Here is a 21,777-nt window from a genome sequence, read left to right on the forward strand (position 1 = left end):
AGCAGAAGCAGCATGTCCAGAGTAGAGTGACCTGGTCTGAAACCAAATTGATGATCAGAGATCAAGCCATTGGAGAAGAGGAAAGATTTCATATCCGAAGCAATGATGGATTCCATGACTTTGCTGATAATTGGGAGCAGGCTGATTGGTCTGTAGTTGCAAGGATCTGTTTTTGCACCTTTTTTGTGTAAAGCGGTAATGTTAGCTGATTTCCAGGATGCTGGCAGATGACCTTGAGCAAAAGATAGGGTGAAAAGAACAGAGAGAGGGTGAGATAGAGCGGCAGAGCAGGATTTTAAGACCCGTGGGCTGATGCCGTCTGGTCCAGTTGCAGAATCAGAGTCGAGGTTTGACAAAAACTCCTCCACCTTGTCAGGAGAGAAGGACACAGAGTCCAGGAGCAGTTGGGTTCGACTGGGAAAGGTGGGAACAGAGAGAGATGGGTTTGGGACTAAGGATTTCGAGGCGAACACAGAGTTGAGGCATTCGGCTTTGTCACGTGCGATGTCAACTGTGTGGCCATTTGAGGTAAGGGAGGGGATGGAGGGGGAACAAACACCAGAAACGGATTTGACCAGACGCCACCAGGATTTGGAGGAAGGAGACAGGTTTGAGTTCATTCTTGAGTGAGGAGACATAGTGCTTCCTGGCACTCCTGAGGGTAGACACACACTTGTTCCGAGCTTGGTGGAAGGAACTGAGATTTCCTTCAGTTGGATTAGCCTTCCAAGAGGCAAAGGCAAGTTGTTTCAGGGCAACTGCCTCACCACAAGATTCAGTGTACCATGGACGGGAGGAAGGGTAAGACAATTGAAGGCGAGATGGGATAAATCTGTGCATGAGAGAGATCAGTTTGCTTTGGAAGAATTCCCAGGAAGAATTGATGTCAGAGGCAGTGGAGATGGGAGACCAATCCAGACGATTGATGGCTGCTTGAAGACCGTCCCAGTCGGCCTGAGTGAAATGCCAGACTCGTCGACGCTGAGGAGGCTCTCTGAGAATGGCCAGAGAGATGTCCACTTTGACAAGCACATGATCAGAAGAACCGATTGGAGCAGAAGAAGAGCAGCAGACATTAGCAGGGAACTTTGTCATAACCAAGTCTAGAAGAGAAGATACTCCATTGGCTGAGATCCGGGTCGGGAAATTGACAGATTGTGTCAATCCCAGTGAGTCACAGAAGTCCTTTGCTGAGGTGCCATGACTAGTGAGAGAGGAACCCACACCCAACCAGGTGGCATGATGGCAGTTGAAGTCACCACATATGAGGAAGAGAGAGTTGGGATGAGTGGATAGAAGTTGGTCCATGTTGTCAGACATTGAAATGTAGATGGAGTCATCACTGTTTGGGGGACGGTACAGAACACATATGAACAAAAGGTGGGAGCGGAGAGGAAGCCGTAACCAGAGGTACTCCTGCGGGTGAGGAGGAAAGAGAGCAGTGCAAGGAGAGTGAGGAAGAGAGTTTTTGACAAAGATAGCCACCCCACCACCAGGCCGAGGCTCAGGTCTATCATACCGGAGGAGGGAGTAACCAGGAAGAGATATTAAGGAATCAGAGACATCTTGAAGGAGGAAAGTCTCTGTTAAGCAGATCAAGTCTGGATTGTCAGAAGCAACCTGTATGGAGAGATCAGTCAGGTTTGAGCGAAGGCCCCGGATGTTTGAGGTCCATACCGTTAATGAAGAGAGAGGGGGAGCATCGGGTACAGGACAGGGGAGGGGAGGAGTAGGGTAAGATGAAGGATGAGAGGGGGAGGTAGGGAGAGCAGTTGATAGTGTTTCAGATGTTGCAGAAGAGTTCCAAGAAAGGGAAGGATGAGGAGGATGAAAGGTTTGCTGGTGAAGGGATGCGGCACAGTGAGGGGTTGTTTGAGGGGGGGGCAGAGGAAAGTAGAAGGTTTGGGGGGGTGGAGGTATGAGATAGAAGGGAGACGAAGTGGGGAGGAGGCAGCTTGGAGGAGGAGGGGGGAGGAGAGAGAATTGGAGAGGAATGGTATGGGGGGAGAATTGAATGGGAGGGATTGGGGGGGAGTTTTGAAGGGGAGGAGTGAGGGGGGAGTTTAGGAGGGGAGGGGCAAGGGGGGAGTTTTGGAGGGAAGGGGAAAGGGGGGAGATCAGGAGTGGAGGGGCAAGGGGGGGGATTAGGAGGGGAGGGGCAAAGGGGAAGTTTAGGAGGGGAAGGGCAAGGGGGGAGTTCAGGAGTGGAGGGGCAAGGGGGGAGTTTAAGAGTGGAGGGGCAAGGGGGAAGTTTCGGAGTGTAGGTGCAAGGGGGGGGGATTTGGATGGGAGGGACAAGAGGGGAGTTTAGAAAGTGGATGATTAATGAAAGACGAACATTGATAACAAATTGGGTTTGTTGTGATTTTCAAGTTAGCAATCCGGTTCAGGATGATGGAGGAGGGATGGAATGAATGTGAATTTAGACCATGTAGTGAGGGAGACGTATAAGATATTGAATTTCTTTTTTTTGAAGTGGAATGAGTTGGAGAGGAAATTGAGAAAAGCCTTTTAAATAGGAAGAAAAACAGCGTGTTGTAATATACCACTGAATAAAAAACAGAAGGGGAAAGGTTAAACATATTTAAAAATATTTAAACAGAACTATGAACAATCTTATATGCACAAAAATACCAACGGGGGGAGAGCCGAGAGGGACCACCACGAGTCACGTGAACAGGGCAAACGGTGGATGGCAAGGAGATAATGGGGGTGGGGCGAACAGCACACCTGGACAGAAAATACAGGATGAGACAACAGTACACGTGGAGAAAATAAAATAAATGTTTTTGGTTTTTGTTTTTTTTTTGGGGGGGGGGGGGTGGGGATTTAGAACGTTAGACAGTATTATGTTCGGGGTAGAAGGGAAAAAACCAAGAGCCAAGCAAAACACACTTAAGTTAACAAAACACCGACGGGGGTACAACTACAGTACAAGGCCACACACGAGGAGCAGAACACGATTAATTAAATACGAGTTACAGGAAATTCAAACCAAAACTAACTATAATCAAACAATATCACATGGACGATAAAATAACGAATTGAAATTTGACAATCTATCTGGGGAAATGGGGGAGAAACACGTGGTCGAAGAACGAACGAACGAATAAGAAAGAATAAACGAATGAGCACAGAGAAGGTAATGTCTTTTTTTTTTTTTTTTTGAGTTGAGATTTACATAAGGAAGTAGGCTTTGGGGTGGAAAGACTGCGAAAACAGAGAACGAAAGTTATTGGATCACAAACGACAGGCGCTGAGAGAAAAACAAAGCCTCAAGGTTGTACAGTGTACACTGTACAGGGCCTCGAGACGACACGAATTAACGCGATTTTCAATACAGGTATGAAAGATTTGCACCGAAAATCTTTGACGGGACAATATACGTACATACACCATAAAAGAAATACAGTTATAACGAAAATACAAATTGGAACAATGACTTAACTTCGATTTCGATGGAGAGCGTGGAGACCTGCGAAAAAACGAACCGTCGCCAGCAAGACCGGAAACGGACTTGGGGGTAACAGCAGCAATTTTGAGGGATGGTGGGACGATGCCTGTAGACAGGGAGGAGTTTATTGTTGCAATGATAAGTGGAGAGAGCAGGGAGGGAGGCCTTGACAAAGCTGGAGGGGATGGGGTCAAGAGTGCAGGTGGCAGTTTTCATTCCTATGAGGAGTTCAGAGAGGTCAGTAGGGGAGACCGGGGAGAATTGAGACAGGGGAAGGCAGGATAAGGGGGGGCAGGTGGTTGGAGGGGGAGCGGGTGCGGCGGTGGTCAAGCTGTTGTAGATGTTGTCAATTTTGCGTTGGAAGAAAGAAAGGAAGGAGATGCAGTTGTCTACTGTGAATGACTGGGTGGTGGTGTCCAGGGGGCGGGGGAGTTTGTTTATTGTCGAGAAGAGTGCTTTTGGGTTTCCGGAGCCAGAGTGGATAATTTGAGAGTAGTAGGCGGAGCGGGCGTGGGAGAGGGCATCTTTGTAGTGTTGTAGGTGGTCCTTGTAGGCTTGGGAGTGAACTGTGAGACCTGTTTTATTGCGGAGTCTTTCAAGTTGGCGAGCACGAGTTTTCATCAGGCGGAGTTCAGGGGTAAACCAGGGAGCAGAATGGGTGAAAGAAACTGTTTTGGTTTTTACAGGCGCAAGCTGGTCAAGGCAGGAGGAGAGAGTGTGGTTGTAGTAGTCAGTGAGGTCGGAAGGGGTGTGGAGGTCAATGAAGGGAGAAGTGGACATTTTTTCAGAGGGTGGATGAGAATGAGGTAGGTAAAAGAGCGTTTAGCTTACGGAAGTTGATAGTGCGATAATGTCTTGGTGTTGGGGAGGGGATGTTGATGGTCATAGTGATGGCGAAGTGGTCAGAGAGGGTGAGGTCGGAGCCAGAGAGATGGTGCAAAATTAATCCAGTGGAGCAGACAAGGTCCAAAATGTGACCACGGATATGCGTAGGAAAGTTGACATGTTGAGTGAGGTTAAAGCAGGTGAGTAAATCAGTGAAGTCAGTGGTTATTGTGGAGTCAGTGGAGTCCATGTGGATATTGAAATCACCAAGGAGGAGGATTGAGGGGGAGAGGGAACATAGCTGGGTCAGAAAGTAGGACAAGTCAGACAGGAATAATGGGTGTGGTTTGGGAGGGCGGTAGACGACAGCCATGACTGACTGCGTGCGACCAGAGAGTTTAAAAGCCAGGTGTTCAAAGGATGAGGATGAGGCGATGGGGATGAGGCTGGTCCTGATGTCTTGACGGTGGATAACGGCAATTCCACCACCTCGGCCCTCCGAGCATGGTTTATTGACGTAGGAATATCCATTGGGTGTGGTGAGGTTGAGCGTGTAGTAGTCCAGTGGTTGTTGCCAGGTTTCGGTGAGCCAGAGAAAGTCCAGTTTGTTATCCAGGATGTAGTCGTTGAGGATGAGGCATTTGTTGTTGAGGGACCGGGTGTTGAACAGGGTGAGCTTGATGTTGTTTTGAACAGCGGGGATGAATTCACGTGATTTAGCCAGGGTTCGCAGGCAGGAGGTGCGATTTTGTGCGTTGCCGTGATTAGGTGCGCTGGGACGATGAGTGGGAGTGCGCTGAGCCGACCAGAGGACGGGGATGGAGTGATCTGATTGTACATATACAAACTTACGACCGGAGCCACGGTGAATGTACCTGGGTCGTCGGAGGAGTCCATTTGATTTGATGGCAGAGATGCATGATGGGGTGGAGCGGGTATTGAGCAGAAGGAGCCTTGCAGCGGAGTACCGCAGAGCCATGTCAGGCAGGAGCGAAGAGACGAGACGAGGCCAAGGTTGATCACGGCAAAGCGGGAAATGCAGCGGCAATCAACCGCTGCCGCTACAAATCAAGATCACGGTGGGAAAACCACCGCCACACCGCTGCGAAGGACACAACCCACGAGAGCGTGCCCGAGGAAACAGCGAGCAGGCGAAGGAGCCGGGTAGGCGAAGCAGGGAGCCGAGCCAGGACTATGCGGAGGGCAGACTCAATGGCCAAAAAATCCACACGACCACCAAAAAAGCAAGCCACAGACAGTGGCCCAGTCGAAGAAGCGGCGAGCATGTGACGCCTGCGTCCTCTTCAGACCGGACCGGAAGCCTATTGAAGCCGGACCGGAAGCCGGACCGGAACAATAAATAGAAGGGAGGTTGTGCCCCACTGATTCACTATGCGAGTCCAGCCGGAATCCCACCTTCAGTTTCGCTCAGCCGTATGTAATAAAAAGATAAAGGTGGGAACCGAGAGCATAGTCCCTATCCGAGTAACTAATTAGTCACCGAGAAAGTAAAGTGAAAGTTAGCTGCAGGGACTCTGCCAGATTTTAATCACCTTAGATGGCGGAGTTATCCACGACTCGTCGGCTTCAGGGTTACGTTCGGAAGCATTCCGAGAGAAGCCACCCCATACCAGGAGAGCCACCCCATAACAGATGTTTGTTCATCCACTGGTGATGTTTCTGCCCCTCCTCCACAATATTCTCATCTCCATACACTCCAACACCACCCCAACACTACCTCAACACCCAACACCTTCTCCGTGAAAAGTACATGAACTGATAAATTTAATTAATGCGGTGTTCATTCAGAGCAGGCATTATGGGAGAAATGGCCTCCTCTAAGTTCCTTGTATTGGTTGACAGTATTGGCCATATTATTCTGATATAATATTGAACAAAGCAATCATCGCATCCTTTGCTCTGGATCAAATATTTGCAAACAAAAATTAATATTCAACAAAAATTAAAGATTAATAGATTAATATAATCTTCATGCCCTTTACTGGGACGATACAATGATACATCGATACATCAATGCCTCGCCCTTCATGCAAAACACCAGGATGGCCGTTCATATCTGGCAAGATTCCAACCCAGGCTAAACTACTTAGGGTAAGCACCTCAAAGAAATCCCTCAGCCCAGAAACCTACAACCAATAGTGCAGGAAATATTTAAGGAGCAAAATGTGATCGAGATATGACAGGGTGAGCTTCATTTCCTTGAGGGAATACCATTTATATCGGTAGTACATATAATGTCATGACTGTAGTGAAATCGTATTCGTACTAATGCTGAACCCAGGTGATGATCGTTGCTCACTGACACCGCTAGGGGCGCGGCTATAAGACCCGCTGCGGTCGGTGCTCAGGGGGACTTCTCCTGTGACATGTTACATCTAGTGGACTCGCTAACGGTACGCCTGCATAGAATATTAAGCTTGCTTGCATTGAATGTTATGGATGGACCCATGTGATGCCAAACCTTATTCCTATTGCATTTCCTGTATTACAGAATGATGTCATGGTCTTAATGGAATTAAACCACCAGATGGACTAAAGTTGTGGACCCGACTGGTTTTTCACAACACTTAATTCCATTAACGATCTACCGACATGGCGGGCAACAAGACGCTGGTGGTCACACCATTCTGCGCCGACCCGCAAGCCTCGGATGGTGGATTGCAACTGAAGCACTGGCTGAAAACGTTGGAGAACCATTTCGCTGAGCCTGAGACCGAGCCGACGGCTGTCGCGAAGCTAGCAACGCTTCACTCCAAAATCAACTACAAGGTGCACAATAGCATCGCACAATGTGCGACGTACGACCTCGCGATTGCGGAGCTCAAACGATTGTACATAAAGGAAAAGAGCCCGGTGTATGCTCGGCACTTGCTACTAACGCAACGCCAGCAACCCAACGAGCCGATGGATCACTATGCCCAGGAACTCCGGCAACTCTTGCTGGACAGTACCCGGGAGCCACGGACTCACGAGCAGGCTCAGGATGACCTTCTCCTTGACGCCTATGTCGCTGGGGTCTCCTCTTAGGACCTAAGGCTCAAACTCCTGGAGAAGACCGACCTGACCTGCGCTGCGGCACTCGAGCAAGGAAAGGTATACACTGAAGCGCGGTTGCAGTCGAACGTCTGTGATCGCACGCGCCTCTTGGCGGGAACCTCGCTCCACGCACGGCCGGAGAGTGCTACCGCCGAGGGAGCGGAACTGCTCACGGAACTCCAGGATGCTCCGGAGGAGGATCCGGTCCTGATGGCTGCCGCAACGGCCAGACCCAAGACCTTACGCGGAGCCACCTGCTATTTCTGTGGGGGACGACGTCATTCCCGGGCCGTGTGTCCGGCTCGGGACGCCATATGCCATTTGTGCTCGCAAAAGGGGCACTACGCGAAAGTGTGCCGGAAAACCGCGCGCGGCCGCCTTGAATGGGCTCATTGCGGAGCCTACGAGCCGAGCTCGGAACACGGCGCCTTACCCGGCTTTGAAGGACAGGGCCCCTCTTCGCGGGCCCCTGGTCGCTCAATCGACCTTGGCGAGTCACTGAACAGCCACAACAGTCTCATCCTCAATCGGGCATGGCACATGCGTCCTTGACCAGACTCCGGGCCACGCGAGGGGCTTTGGAGCCTCGCCAAGCCCCAGCGGTACGTTCTCGTCGTGTCTCTCAAGAGCGTACGGCGTCCACTGGCGGCGACACGAGTTCGGTACCAACTACGGTGGCCCTCACCCGTCAAACGGCGATTTCGAATACTACGGAGGCCCATACACATCAAACGGCGATTTTGAATCGCAAAACACCGGAATGCATGGGAAAGCTCTCTGGTGGCTTTAACGGATTCCCCATGGACAATGAATACTCCGGCAATGACCGCAAAACTGCAGATTGCATGGGAAACTCCCTGACAACTTATACGAGACTCCACGGGCACCCTCTGATGCCCGGAAACTGCCGCTGGCATAGGATCCGCAGGCGAGGCGAGGCCGACCCACTCGGGAGGTTCGGTCCCACTCCCAGCAGGCTCGTCCGGCCTGGCTCAAGCCCTTATTCCCCTCATGGTCGAAGGCCATTGTGTGCGGGCCTTGGTGGATACAGGGTCTACGGATAGTTTTATCGACCAGCGACTAGTGCACAGGCATGGTTGGCAGGTCTTGAGGTCTACGAGACGGATCTTCATGGCTTCCCAGGGACTTCGACTCAGCACGAAGGGGGAATGCCGATTGAAACTCGTGATAAAGGGACGGGTTTTCCCAGATGTACACCTTATGGTCTTACCTGCTTTATCTGCTGATATTCTGTTAGGACACGATTTTCTTCAGCGACATGGACGTCTGGAAATGGAGGTTGGTGGGCCTGACACGCTTGTTGTGGGGGCTGACGCGCTTGCTGTGTGTGCCCCAGCGAAAATGGAAATCCAGCCGCTTTCGCTGTTCCCCAATCTAACCTCCGACTGTACCCCTGTCGCGGTAAAATCACGGCGCTACTCTCGAGCAGACATGCAATTCATTGCGGACGAAACGGCTCAGCTCTAGAAAGACGGTATCATAGAACCTAGCCGGTCGCCGTGGCGAGCCCAGGTCTTGGTGGTGCGAAGCGATGCACACCGCAGACGCATAGTAATCAACTATTCCCAAACGATTAACCGCTTTACACAGCTGGATGCCTACCCCCTTCCGGGGATGGACGCGCTGGTGCGACAGGTGGCCCAGTACTCGGTCTACAGCACTCTCGATCTCCGTAGTGCGTACCATCAGATCCCCATCTCTAGGGCAGATCGTATCTATACCGCATTTGAGTCGGGGCAACGGTTGTACCAGTTTACTCGATTGCCTTTTGGGGTAACGAACGGGGTCGCCTGTTTCCAGAGGGCCATGGATGACCTCATTGCGAGGGAGAACTTAACCGATGTTTTCATCTACCTAGACAATCTTACGGTTTGTGGGTATGACCAAGGGCACCATGATGCTAATCTGAAGCGCTTCCTCGAGGTCGCGCAGAGGTATCACTTAACCATGAACGAGGATAAGTGTCAATACTCTCTACGCAAGATAGATCTTCTGGGGTACACCGTGACCCATGGCTCTGTCGCTCCGGATAAGGAGCGTCTGCGACCTTTGCTCGACATGGCCCCTCCCTGCGACCGGGCGTCCCTGAAGCACGCCCTCTGGCTATTCGTCCATTACTCCAAATGGGTCCAAAATTTCTCCGCGAAAGATCTCCCCCTTGTGGGCCTGCGACACATTCCCTCTGCGTCCGGCCGCATTGGCGGCCTTTGGAGGCCTTAAGGCCGACATCGCCAGTGCCGCTGTGGCGACGATCGATGAGAGCGGATCTTTCGTCCTCGAAAATGATGCCTCGGATCAGGCCATCGCGGCGACCCTCTCCCAAGGAGGGCGTCCGGTGGCTTTCTTTTCACGGACTCTTACCTCCGCTGAGCGGAGACATTCGTCTGTCGAAAAGGAAGCGTATGCGATCGTCGAGTCTATTCGGCGATGGCGCCCGTACTTACTCGGGCGATGTTTCCAAATCATCACGGACCAGCAAAGTGTTGCGTTCATGTACGACACATTACACGCCCAGCGCATTAAGAATGAGAAAATCACTCGCTGGCGTATAGAGCTTGCCGACTTCTGCGACACTATCAAATACCGCCCAGGGAAGGATAACCAGGCCGCCGACGCCTTATCGAGACCGGCTACGTGTGCGGGTATCACCACTTTGGAGGGCCTACGCGTGCTGCATGCCACTGCGGGGCATCCGGGCGTAACGCGTTTCGCTCATTTTGTGCGGCGTGGCAATCTACCATACTCGATTGACGATATCCGCCGTATCTGTCGCGACTGCGCTATGTGCGCGGAAATCAAACCGCGTTTCTATAACCCACCCATGGGGACTCTGGTTAGGGCTACGAGGCCGTAGGAACGCTTGGCGATGGATTTCAAGGGCCCATTGCCGGTGTCGAGTAACTCTCGCTATCTGCTCACTATTGTCGATGAGTACTCGCGATTCCCCTTCGCTTATACGTGCGTGGACATGACTGCTGCCATGGTAATGCGATGCTTACAGAACTTGTTCTCTATGTTCGGGTACCCGGCCTATGTGCATACCGACCGGGGTGCGGTCTTCTTGTCTCAGGAGGTGCGAGGCTATCTGCTCCAAAATAACATCGCTTCTAGTTACACCACACCGTACAGACCGCAGGCAAATTGGCAGATCGAACGCTTCAACGGGATTATATGGAGGGCTGTCATTCTCAACCTCCGGACCCTCGGCCGGGGCCTCGATAAATGGGCTTGGTCGCTACCTGCGGCGTTGAACTCGATCAGGGCTCTACTGTGTACGGCCACCAACCAGACTCGCCACGAGCGACTTTTCCACCACCCCAGGAGCACGGGGTGTATACGGTCTTTACCCAGTTGGCTCGCTGAGCCCGGGCCAGCCTACCTCAAACGGGCGGTTCGCACGAGCAAGTACGACCCCTTAGTGGACAAAGTGCAGATACTCCAGGCTAATCCTGAGCATGCTCGTGTGATGATGGCTGATGGACGTGAGACCACTGTCTCCGTACGTCATCTTGCCCCATGTGGGATCGCCGACCCTTGTAGGGAATCGGACGAACCGATCGAACCAATCTATGAGACTATTGACTCTTCCGACGCTCTCGTCGCTGAAAGTCTGCCGACCCTCCCCTCGCCGCATCTACCCGTGCCCTAAGGCTTGGCGGTACCCCCTTCGTCACCTGACTCCGGTAGCTCCTCCGACGCCGGGGGCCTCTGGGATACGTGATGCCGTACCTGGGGGAATTTCGGACGCGTGCTGGCAGAGAAATTCGCCGCCCGGACCGGTACGGTTGGGTCGACTGATACCCTGTTAATGCTGACGCTCGCTCGATTCTAGCCGCTCTGCAGTATAATTCTAACGGTGGGGAGAATGTAGTGAAATCGTATTCATACTAATGCTGAACCCAGGTGATGATTGTTGCTCGCTGACACCGCTAGGGGCGCGGCTATAAGACCCGCTGCGGTCGGTGCTCAGGGGGACTTCTCCTGTGACATGTTACATCTAGTGGATTCGCTAACGGTACGCCTGCATAGAATATTAAGCTTGCTTGCATTGAATGTTATGGATGGACCCATGTGATGCCAAACCTTATTCCTATTGCATTTCCTGTATTACAGAATGATGTCATGGTCTTAATGGAATTAAACCACCAGATGGACTAAAGTTGTGGACCCGACTGGTTTTTCACAACAATGACATTCCAAAGGGATATTTTCTCTTACTCACATGTTATGTACAACAAAGCCAGAATGCTTCTTGTACTTCTTCTTATCACGTCTGCAGCACTTGTGCCTACGTTGAAAAGAATTGAAAAGTCAGTTTCTTCTACATTTGTTGCAGTAGATATATCCAAAAACAAGTTCAAAAGGTCAAGAGGAGGAAAATAAAATTATTTACTTCAGACGCTTCCAACAACTGCTTTTCTTTGTCTTCGATGATGAAGACTCCTTAATCTTTGGTTCCCTGCAAAATAAAAGAACTCTTCATCCACAACTGAGTACAAATGTGCTAAACCGGATAATATATACATTCTCCATTTCAAAAACGGACAAAATTATTTCCCTTCCACTAAACATCACGTTAAATAAAACAATGTTGGCAACAGTGTTTAAAAGAAAAAAAAAAGCCCCATCTCGTCGTCGGCGACAACGACTCGTCGGCTTCAGGGTCTTATGTCAGGAAGCAGTCCGAGAGAAGCTACCTGTTACCAGGCGATGTACCCGTAACAGATGTTTGTTCATCCACTGGTGACGTTTCTGCCCCTCCTCGACAATGTCCTCATCTCCATACATTCCAACACCACCCCAACACCACCTCAACACCCAACACCTTCTCAGTGATGAGTACATGAACAGATTAATTTAATTAATGTGGTGATCATTGAGAGCAGGCACTATAAGAGAAATAGCCTCCTCAAAGTTCCTTGTATTGGTTGACAGTATTGGTCGTATTATTCTGATATAATATTGAACAAAGAAGTCGTTGCATCCTTTGTTATGGATCAAATATTTGCAAACAAAGATTAATATTTTGATATGTCTGGTTGAAGTGGTATTCTGTGTATCACATCCCTCTCCTCAGATCAGGTATCTCCTGATGCTTGTCATTTGCACTTCTCGATGGACATTCTTACAACCTCAAACTTCATCTTCTTTTTCAGATACCTATCCCTTATTTTGGAGTCTGCCTGTGGGAACAGGTGTGGCACAAGGTTTTCACGAATCGGTTCACCAATCGTTTTGTTGACTGGCAGGAATGTCATTTGTTCAGGGAACTGGCGATAATTTGTCAACTCTTTTCAAGAGACATGTCAACCCAGGTTAAACAACTCAGTGGAATCCATCAGCCCTGAAACCTCCAAACAATGGCACAGAAAATATTTAAAGAGCAAAATGTGATCAAGATACGACAGGGAGAGCTTGAATTTCCTTAAAGGAATACCATTTATATTGCGCGCACGTTTCACGCCAGGTCACTCCAAAGGGATATTTTCTCATACTTACACGTCAGGTGCAATGTCACCAGAACACTTGTTCTGCTTATCATGTGTGGTAAACTTTTGCCTAGGTTGAAAAAGATTGAAAAGTCAGTTTCTTGTACATCTGTTGCAGTAGAAACATCCTTAAAACAAGTTTAAAAAGTCAAGAGGAGGAAAATAAGATTATTTACTTCAGACGCTTCCAACAACTGATTTTCTTTGTCTTGGATGGTAAAGCCTTGTTCATCTTTGGTTCCCTGCAAAAGAACAGAACTCTTCATCCACAACCGAGTACAAATGTGCTAAATCGGATATCATATACATTCTCCATTTCAACAACTCACAAAATAATGTGCCCCCCAGTAAACATCACGTAAAATATTATAATCTGGGCAAAGGTGCATAAAATAACACGTAAAACCCCATAATTTGGTCAAGATGGACGGACAGACAAGTGAATGTGCAATCGATGTGTTTCAGATTTGGAAAAGATCCCGCTGAGTTACATCCAACACAAAAAACAACCCTGGAGTTCAGATATTTCCACAGTGATTGCTTCGTTAGGTTACCAATCCTCGTACCGGGGAAAAGGGAGATAGCGTTGTGATTGTGGTTCAAACCTTCCCCATTGTTCTCTTCCTCATTCCCAAACCTTCATTTTTCCTCTCCACATTCGAACCTCATTTCCAAACTCGAATTTACCGACACCTGTACTTGAACTGACTGCCGTTTTCCAGCACCCATTCTCAAACCCTTATTTCCCAACACGCGCTTTCGAACAACCCTTCTCAAATCGCATCACCTCACCATTGTTTCCAACTCCTCACATCCTGGTAACCCAAAAGGTGCCACACACAGTGCTCCCCAAACTGCCAAGCAGAACAGGCAATGACATCATCCCGGTAAAACTGACATCTTACATGTCTTTCGCACACGCACCACATAACCTTGCATCTTTCATCGCATACACCTCAGGGCTCGCCTGTTGTGGAGCATCAATGAATGACACAAGACATCCAACATTTATTTTCAGAGCTAAGCACCACACAATACACTCCACGACAACAAACCTCTCACTTGCACAACACATCCACCTGCATCGACACCTCGTTGAGCCCTACGGGGCCAAGTCTGTTTACATGAGGGTGAGGAAGGGGTCACCAACACACCCGCGACTTCTTCCTTTACAGTATGTCCCCTTTTCTTTCTAATTTCCCTGAATGAACGTGGCGCCTAACTGTATTTTGTTTTCTCTTTACAAGAGACATGTCAACCCAGGTTAAACAACTCAGGTCATCACTCAGCACTGAAACCTCCAAACAATGGTACAGAAAATATTTAAAGAGCAAAATGTGATCGAGATACGACAGGGAGAGTTTGAATTTCCTTAAAGAAATCCCATTTCTATTGCAAGCACGTTTCATGCAAGGTCATTCCAAAGGGATATTTTTTCTTACTTACACGTCAGATGCAATGTCACCACAACACGTGTTCTTCTTTTCATGTGTGGTAAACTTTAGCCTAGGTTGAAAAAGGATTGAAAACTCAGTTTCTTGTACATCTGTTGCGGTAGATACAGTCACGTGAAAAAGTAAGTACACCCCATGAAGTGTTTTTTAAATCTTTTTGACATATGTGGACATATCAATATTTGATCTTCATTTAAACAATATCTATCGATGAAGGTGATCTAATTGAACAAAAAACAATGGAAAATTGACTTTGCAAGAATTTATTCAACAAGAAAGTAACAGAGATGCCATTTCCTTCTGTGGAAAAAGTAAGTACACCCTTGGCTCTAATAGGTGGTATTGCCCCCTTTGACAGAAACAACCTAAAGTAGGTGTTTCTTATAACTGTCTACCAGTCTCTGACATCGACTGGGAGAAATTTTTGCCCACTCCTCCATGCAGAATTGTTTCAGCTGTGCGATGTTTGAAGGGTTTCTTGCATGCACAGCTCGTTTCAAATCCCCCCACAACATCTCGATGGGATTTAGATCCGGGCTTTGACTTGGCCATTTCAGAACCCTCCATTTCTTTCTTTTCAGCCATTCCTTGGTGGATTTACTGGTATGTTTAGGGTCATTGTCATGTTGCAAGGTCCACCTTCTGTTGAACTTCAACTTTCCGCCAGATGGCCTCACATTATCCTCAAGCACCGTCTGGTACAATGAAGAATTCATAGTAGATTCTATGATGGTGAGCTGCCCAGGCCCTGATGCAGCAAAGCTGCCCCAAACCATAATATTTCCACCACCATGCTTTACAGTTGGTATCAGGTTCTTGTGGTCAAATGCTGTCTTTCGTTTTTGCCAAACATGTCTTCTGGTGCTGTGGCCAAATAGCTCTACCTTTCACTCATCTGTCGAGAGCACATTGTTCCAGAAGTGCTTGTCTTTGCCGAGGTGTTCATTGGCAAACTTTAGTCTTGCCCTGATGTTCTTTCTGGACAGCAAAGGTTTTGTCCTGGCACACCTCCCATGTAGATCAAATTTGTGCAGCCTCTTTCTGATGGTAGACTCGTGCACTTTGATATCAACAGTGGCAAGAGCGACCTGTAGGTCTCGTGATGACATTCTGAGGTTCTGAGAGACTTCTTTCAGCATCTTGCGGTCTGCTGTCGGGCTGAACTTGCTGGGGCGGCCTGGCCTGAACAGGTTGGCAGTTGTTTGGAATCTTCTCCACTTGAAGATGATCTTCCGGACAGTCGAATGATTGATTTCAAATTGTTTGGAGATCTTTTTAAATCCCTTCCCAGACTCGTAGGCATCTATAACCTTCTTTCTGAAGGCCTCAGAGAGAGAGAGCTCTTTTGATCTAGGCATGGTGATGCCACACACTTCAACAAAGACCAAACCAAACTAAATGTCTGAGGTTTAAATAAGACAGGTTCCTCCAAGATCCTCTCTAACGATGTTCTAATCATTTGCACCTGAGCTGGTGCACCCGATTCTAATTTTAGGTATTTGAAGTAGTGCTGAATGTAGGGGTGTACTTACTTTTTCCACATGCGAAATTTTCATTTATGTTTCTTTAAATTATACAACAGACTACAAAATGTAAATGTTTCATGATATTTGTTATATTATATCACCTTTATCTATCAATATTGTTGAAATGAAGATCAAATAGCTGTATGTTAAAATATGTTGAAAAAAATCAAAAACTTTACATGGGGTGTACTTACTTTTTTACATGACTGTATATCCTAAAACAAGTTTAAAAAGTCAAGAGGAGGAAAATAAGATTATTTACTTCAGACGTTTCCAACAACCGATTTTCTTTGTCTTGGATGGCAAAGACTTGTTCATCTTTGGTTTCCTGCAAAAGAACAGAACTCTTCATCCACAACTGAATACAAATGTGCTAAATCGGATATCATTTACATTCTTCATTTCAACAACTTACAAAATAATGTCCCCTCCAGTGAACATCACGCAAAATATAACAATGTGGGCAAAGGTGCATAAAATAAGATGTAAACCCCCATAATTTGGTCAAGATGGGCAGACGGACAAGTGATTGTGCAATCGATGTGTTTCAGATTTAGAAAAGACCCCGCGGAGTTACATCCAACACATTAAATAACCCTGGGGTTGAGATATTTCCACAGTGATTGCTTCGTAAGGTTACCAATCCTCTTACCAGGGGAAAGGGAGCCAGCGTTGTGATTGTGGTTCGAACCTTCCCCATTGTCCTCTTCCTCATTCCCAAACCTTCATTTTTCCTCTCCGTATTCGAACCTCATTTCCAAACTCGAATTTACCAACACCTGTACTTGAACTGGCCGCCATTTTCAAGCACCCATTCTTAAACGCTTATTTCCCAACACCCAGATTTGAACCCCCCTTCTCACATCATATCACCTCATCATTGTTTCCACCTGCTCACATCCAGGTAACGCAAAAGGTGCCACACATGACGCTCCCCAAACTGCCAAGCAGAACAGGCAATGACCTCATCCCGGTAATAATGACGTCTTACATGTCTTTCGCACACGCACCATATAACCTTGCATTTTTCATAGCATACACCTCAGGACTCGCCTGTTGTGGAGCATCAATGAACGACACAAGACATTCAACATTGATTTTCAGAGCTAAGCACCACACAATACACTCCACGACAGCACGCCTCGAACTTGCACCATGCATCCACCTGCATCGACACCTCGTTGAGCACTACAGGGCCAAGCCTGTTTACATGAGGGTGAGGAAGGGGTCACCAACACGCCCCGACTTCTTCCTTTACAGAAGGTCCCCTTTTCTTTCTAATTTCCCTGGATGAACGTGGCGCCTAACTGTATTTTGTTTAAATCCGGTTGTACAAGGGGTTACATTGAATGCTAGGGATAGGACTGTTTCTTTGTGACACTGCATTTTCTTGTAAATGCCTGTTTAATGCAAGATTTGTTGTTTTCTAACCTGCTCAATTGTCTTTCTTTCATTGGTTAGATGTAGCGTACAATAAATAGAAGTGAGGTTGTGCCCCACTGATATACTACGCTAGTCAGCCGGCATCCCACCTACGGTTTTGCTCTGCCGTATGTAATAAGATAACGGTGGGAGCCGAGAGCAGAGATCAACATCATACATCATAGTTGTTGACTGGCAAAATGTCATTTGTTCAGCATACTGGTGATAATTTGTCAACTCTTTACAAGAGACATGTCAACCCAGGTTAAACAGCCCTGAAACCTCCAAACAGTGGCACAGAAAATATTTAAAGAGCAAAATGTGATCGAGATATGACAGGGAGAGCTTGAATCTCCTCAAAGGAACACCATTTCTATTGCGAGCACGTTTCATGTCAGGTCATTCCAAAGGGATATTTTATTTTACTTACACGTCAGGTGCAGTGTCACCACAACACTTGTTCTTCTTATCATGTGTGGTAAACTGTTGCCTAGGTTGAAAAAAATTAAAATGTTAGGCCCGTCTTTATGAACACGATTAAATAATTAAATAGATATATGTGGAAAAATTACATTCCCAGACCGGGAATCGAACCCAGGTCGTCTGGAAAACCGTATCAGTGCTCTGTCATCTGAGCTATCTGGGCGACCCTGACTGAGCATGCAATTTTCCCACATATGATTGCCAATCTTTCCTTCAATGCTTCCGGGACACTCGCTGCCAACCATAGGAGAACTAACGGCCTGAACATGAGAAGGTCTTCCTCCATATACAGTCACCTGAAAAAGTAAGTACACCCCATGTAAAGTTTTGACTTTTTCAACATATTTCAACATACAGCTATTTGATCTTCATTTCAACAATATTGATAGATAAAGGTGATTATAACATAACAAATATCATGAAACATTTACATTTTGTAGTCCATTGTATAATTTAAATAAACATAAATGCAAATTTCGCATGTGGAAAAAGTAAGTATACCCCTACATTTATCACTACTTCAACAACAACAACAACAACAACATGCATTTTAAGGCCATTTTCCCTGCTAGAGCGGGGGTTAGCCTTGTGGTCCCCATGACAATCTTCTCCATCTTGCCCTATTTTCTGCATCTCTCCTTGTTAACCCCCTTGCCCGCATTTCTTCTTCCACCATCTTTAGCCAAGTCTTTCTCGGTCTTCCCCGTCCTCTACTTCCTTCTACATTCATTTCCATCACTCTTCTCAACCAGTCACTTTCATCCTTCCTCAACATATGACCAAACCATCTCAACCTGTTCCTCTTCACAGCATCAATCACAGGCTCTATTCCCATCATTTTTCGAATTCATCATTTGTCTTCCTCTCTCTCAACGATACTCTGCACGTCCATCGAACCATTAGCATTTCCACCCTTTCCAACCTTCGTGGCTGTTCTACGTTCATTACCCATGTCTCGCTCCCATAAATCATAACACTTCTCACACATGCAGCATACACCTTTCCCTTCAGCTTAAACGACACTCCCCTCCTCATCAGCATGCCACTCAGTTCCCGAAACTTCTTCCATGCACATCTCAATCGAGCAACCGTTGCAGAGTCTGATCCACCTTCTCCATTCAGCATGTCTCCGACGCAGCAAAATGTTTTCACACCTTCCAGCTTCATGCCGTCTCCAAGATCCAACTCAACATTTCCTCCATGTGCAGCTCCCTCTGAGCACACCTTACATTTGCATGTAGCTGCCACACTGGTTAATGACCCTCTCAGACCACTACATTTTTGATGAACCCACTCAGCGCAACATTGTACATTGAATGGAGTTCACTCCGACACCCTTCCTGCACACAGCACAGGGCCACTTCCCAGTTCTTTCCACCTCACCACATGCTTTACCACTTGCCATCACCTTCGTCTTTCCGATATTCACCTTCAGACCTTTTGTCTCCATACATTCTTTCCACCTGTTCATCTTTTCCTTCAGTCCATCCATACCTTCTGCAATCAACTCCAGATCATCTGCATACAACTCCCAAGGTAAACCCTCCTTTACGTTCTGAGCCAGCACCTCCATCACAGCTACAAATAGTAGTGAACTTAGTACCGACCCCTGATGCACTCTGACCTTCACCTCAAACTCACCACTGTTCCCGTCCTTCGTCCTTACAGCTGTGCACGCTCTTTTGTACATTGCCATCACTACTCTGATCAACCAATCCTCCACTCCTAACTTCCTCATTGCCCATGTCAATACTTTGCGTGGAACCCTATCGAATGCTTTCTCCAGATCACCCAAGAAACAACTTCTTCCTCTTCTCCATGTACTTCTCCTGCAACTGCCTCACAATAAAAAGCATGTCTGTCGTTCCTCTTCCTGGCATCAATCCAAACTGCATTTCGTCGATCTTCACTTTCTTCCTTATCCTCCTCTCCAACACCCTTTCCAATAACTTCATTCCATGCTCCAATAACTTTATCGCTCGGTACAAGCCACACTCGAGAGGGCCACCTTTCCCCTTGTATGGAGGGACGAGGGTACTCAGTTCCCAATCCACTGGAATGCGGCCTTCTTTCACCGCCAGATTACAGATCTCTGTCATTCTCTTCACACCCCAACTCCCTGCTGCCTTCAACATATCTCCCACAACTCCCGTCGGCCATGCCGCTTTCTACTCTTCATTGCTTTTATGGCTTCCTCATAGGTGCGTAGGCGCATTGTTTTTTTTGTTTTTTTTTATTGCTTTTATGGCTTCCTCAACTTCCTTCTCAGTTATCTTCTCTGCCGGTCCTAAAACTGGGTTACTCTCTATGTTGCCATCCCATTCATTCTCTGTATTCAACAGCATTTCCATATATCTTTTCCATCTTCCTTTAATTCCATCTGGGTCCACAACGATTTGTCCCACTTCATCCTTCAAGCAACTCACCCCCATCACATCACACCTTTCTTTCGCCATCTGCTTTACAATCCTGAATACTGCTCTCTGACCCTCTTCCGAATCCAAGCGTTCTCCGAACATTTTCCTACATGCCTCCTGCGCCTTTGCCACCTCTTTCTTTGCAGCCTTCTTGGCTGCCTTATAACTTTCATGCTCTGCTGTTTCTGCTCCCGTGCCCTTCGCCTTCTGCCACTCCTTGAACTTCTTCCTCTTCTCGTCAATCCTCTTTCCAACTTCATCATCCCACCACCATGTTTCCGAATGCCTCGGTGGTCCTTTTTTCTATCCACATACCTCACCAACGGCTCCCAACAGACTAGCTTTCATTGACATCCAACCACTTTCAAGCTCAACCACATCATCCTCTACCCTACTCAGCCTCTCTTTTAATGCCTCCCTTAGTCACCTCTTTCAACCTCCACACCTTCATTCTCGGTTGGTACTTCACCCGCCGAGCTATCCTCGCACCTTTCACCCTTATGTCGCAGACAACCAAGTGGTGCTGTGAAACAGCCTCCTCCCCCGGGATCACCTTTGTGACCCGGAGGTGCCCCCTATCTCGCCGACGCACCATCAGGTAGTCAACGGTTGTCGTCGACCCACCTGACGTGTATGTAACAAGCTTATTATCCTCTTTCTGGAACAGAGTATTACAAATCAACAAATCAGCTCCATCAGCAAACTCCAAAATCCTTTCACCTTCTCCATTTCTCACACCATATCCGTAACCCCCATGAACTCCCTCAAAACCATCCATACTCCTTCCCACATGTCCATTTCGGTCTCCTCCTACCACAACAACTTCCTCATCTTTCACGTTTTCCATCAGCTTCTCTATCGCACACCAGAGCTTGTCCTTCTCTTCATCGCTCCGACCAACCTGCGGAGCATATCCCGAAATGATGTTCACCAAGAGCTTTCCAATCATCATTTTCACCATCATCAACCGATCACTCACTCGAGTCACACTCACCACACTGTCTACAAACTCCTCAGAAAACAGGACACCAACACCATTCACGTCCTCCAGGCACCGTTGCCACACAAACTTTTATTTCTGTCCCTGCCTACCCTTCACCATTCTCACACCACTTCCCTTCCATCTCGTCTCTTGCACACAACATATGTCCACTCTTCTTCTGACCAATACTTCCACCACTTCTCCTGATCTCCCTGTCATTGTCCCTACATTCCATGTCCCAAACCTCAGAAACCGATCTCCACTTCGGGCTGTACCCAGCCCATATGTCGTTGTAATTGTCATGGTTCTCTTTTTGAGGCAATGTTTTTTTTTTTATGGCCGGATGCCCTTCCTGACGCCAACCCTCTTAGTCGTCTCTTACGACACGCAGGGATACGGTGTACCTATTCTAAATCCAGGGTACACAATGGGAATTTATCACTACTTCAAATACCTAAAATTAGAATCAGATGCACCAGCTCAGGTGCAAATGATTAGAACATAGTTAGAGAGGATCTTGGCGGAACCTGTCTTATTTAAACCTCAGACATTTCGTTTGGTTTGCTCGTTGTTGTTGAAGTGTGCGGCATCACCATGCCTAGATCAAAAGAGCTCTCGGAGGCCTTCAGAAAGAAGGTTATAGATGC

The 21,777-nt window shown here is 47.7% G+C and overlaps 1 protein-coding gene and 1 long non-coding RNA gene across 2 annotated transcripts in view; one reads left to right on the plus strand and one right to left on the minus strand.

The window, feature by feature from the left end:
• LOC137437583 (uncharacterized) overlaps window positions 1–21,777 on the minus strand; it is a 230,052-nt gene that overhangs the window by 171,835 nt on the left and 36,440 nt on the right. Inside the window, exons 2-8 of the mRNA XM_078766282.1 lie at window positions 17,679–17,738; window positions 16,089–16,154; window positions 14,293–14,352; window positions 13,023–13,088; window positions 12,857–12,916; window positions 11,751–11,816; window positions 11,580–11,645 (exon numbers count right to left, since the gene is read on the minus strand). Of these exons, the coding sequence (XP_078622408.1) occupies window positions 11,580–11,645; window positions 11,751–11,816; window positions 12,857–12,916; window positions 13,023–13,088; window positions 14,293–14,352; window positions 16,089–16,154; window positions 17,679–17,738 (444 nt within the window). The remainder of the gene's footprint in view (window positions 1–11,579; window positions 11,646–11,750; window positions 11,817–12,856; window positions 12,917–13,022; window positions 13,089–14,292; window positions 14,353–16,088; window positions 16,155–17,678; window positions 17,739–21,777) is intronic.
• Window positions 6,587–6,837, plus strand: LOC144888440 (uncharacterized). The gene is made up of 2 exons (XR_013621014.1): window positions 6,587–6,693; window positions 6,792–6,837. It is a non-coding gene; the product is annotated as an uncharacterized LOC144888440 (long non-coding RNA).

Source organism: Myxine glutinosa, chromosome 12, assembly GCF_964187855.1.
Source record: "Myxine glutinosa chromosome 12, kmMyxGlut1.1, whole genome shotgun sequence".
Classification (NCBI taxonomy): domain Eukaryota; kingdom Metazoa; phylum Chordata; class Myxini; order Myxiniformes; family Myxinidae; genus Myxine; species Myxine glutinosa.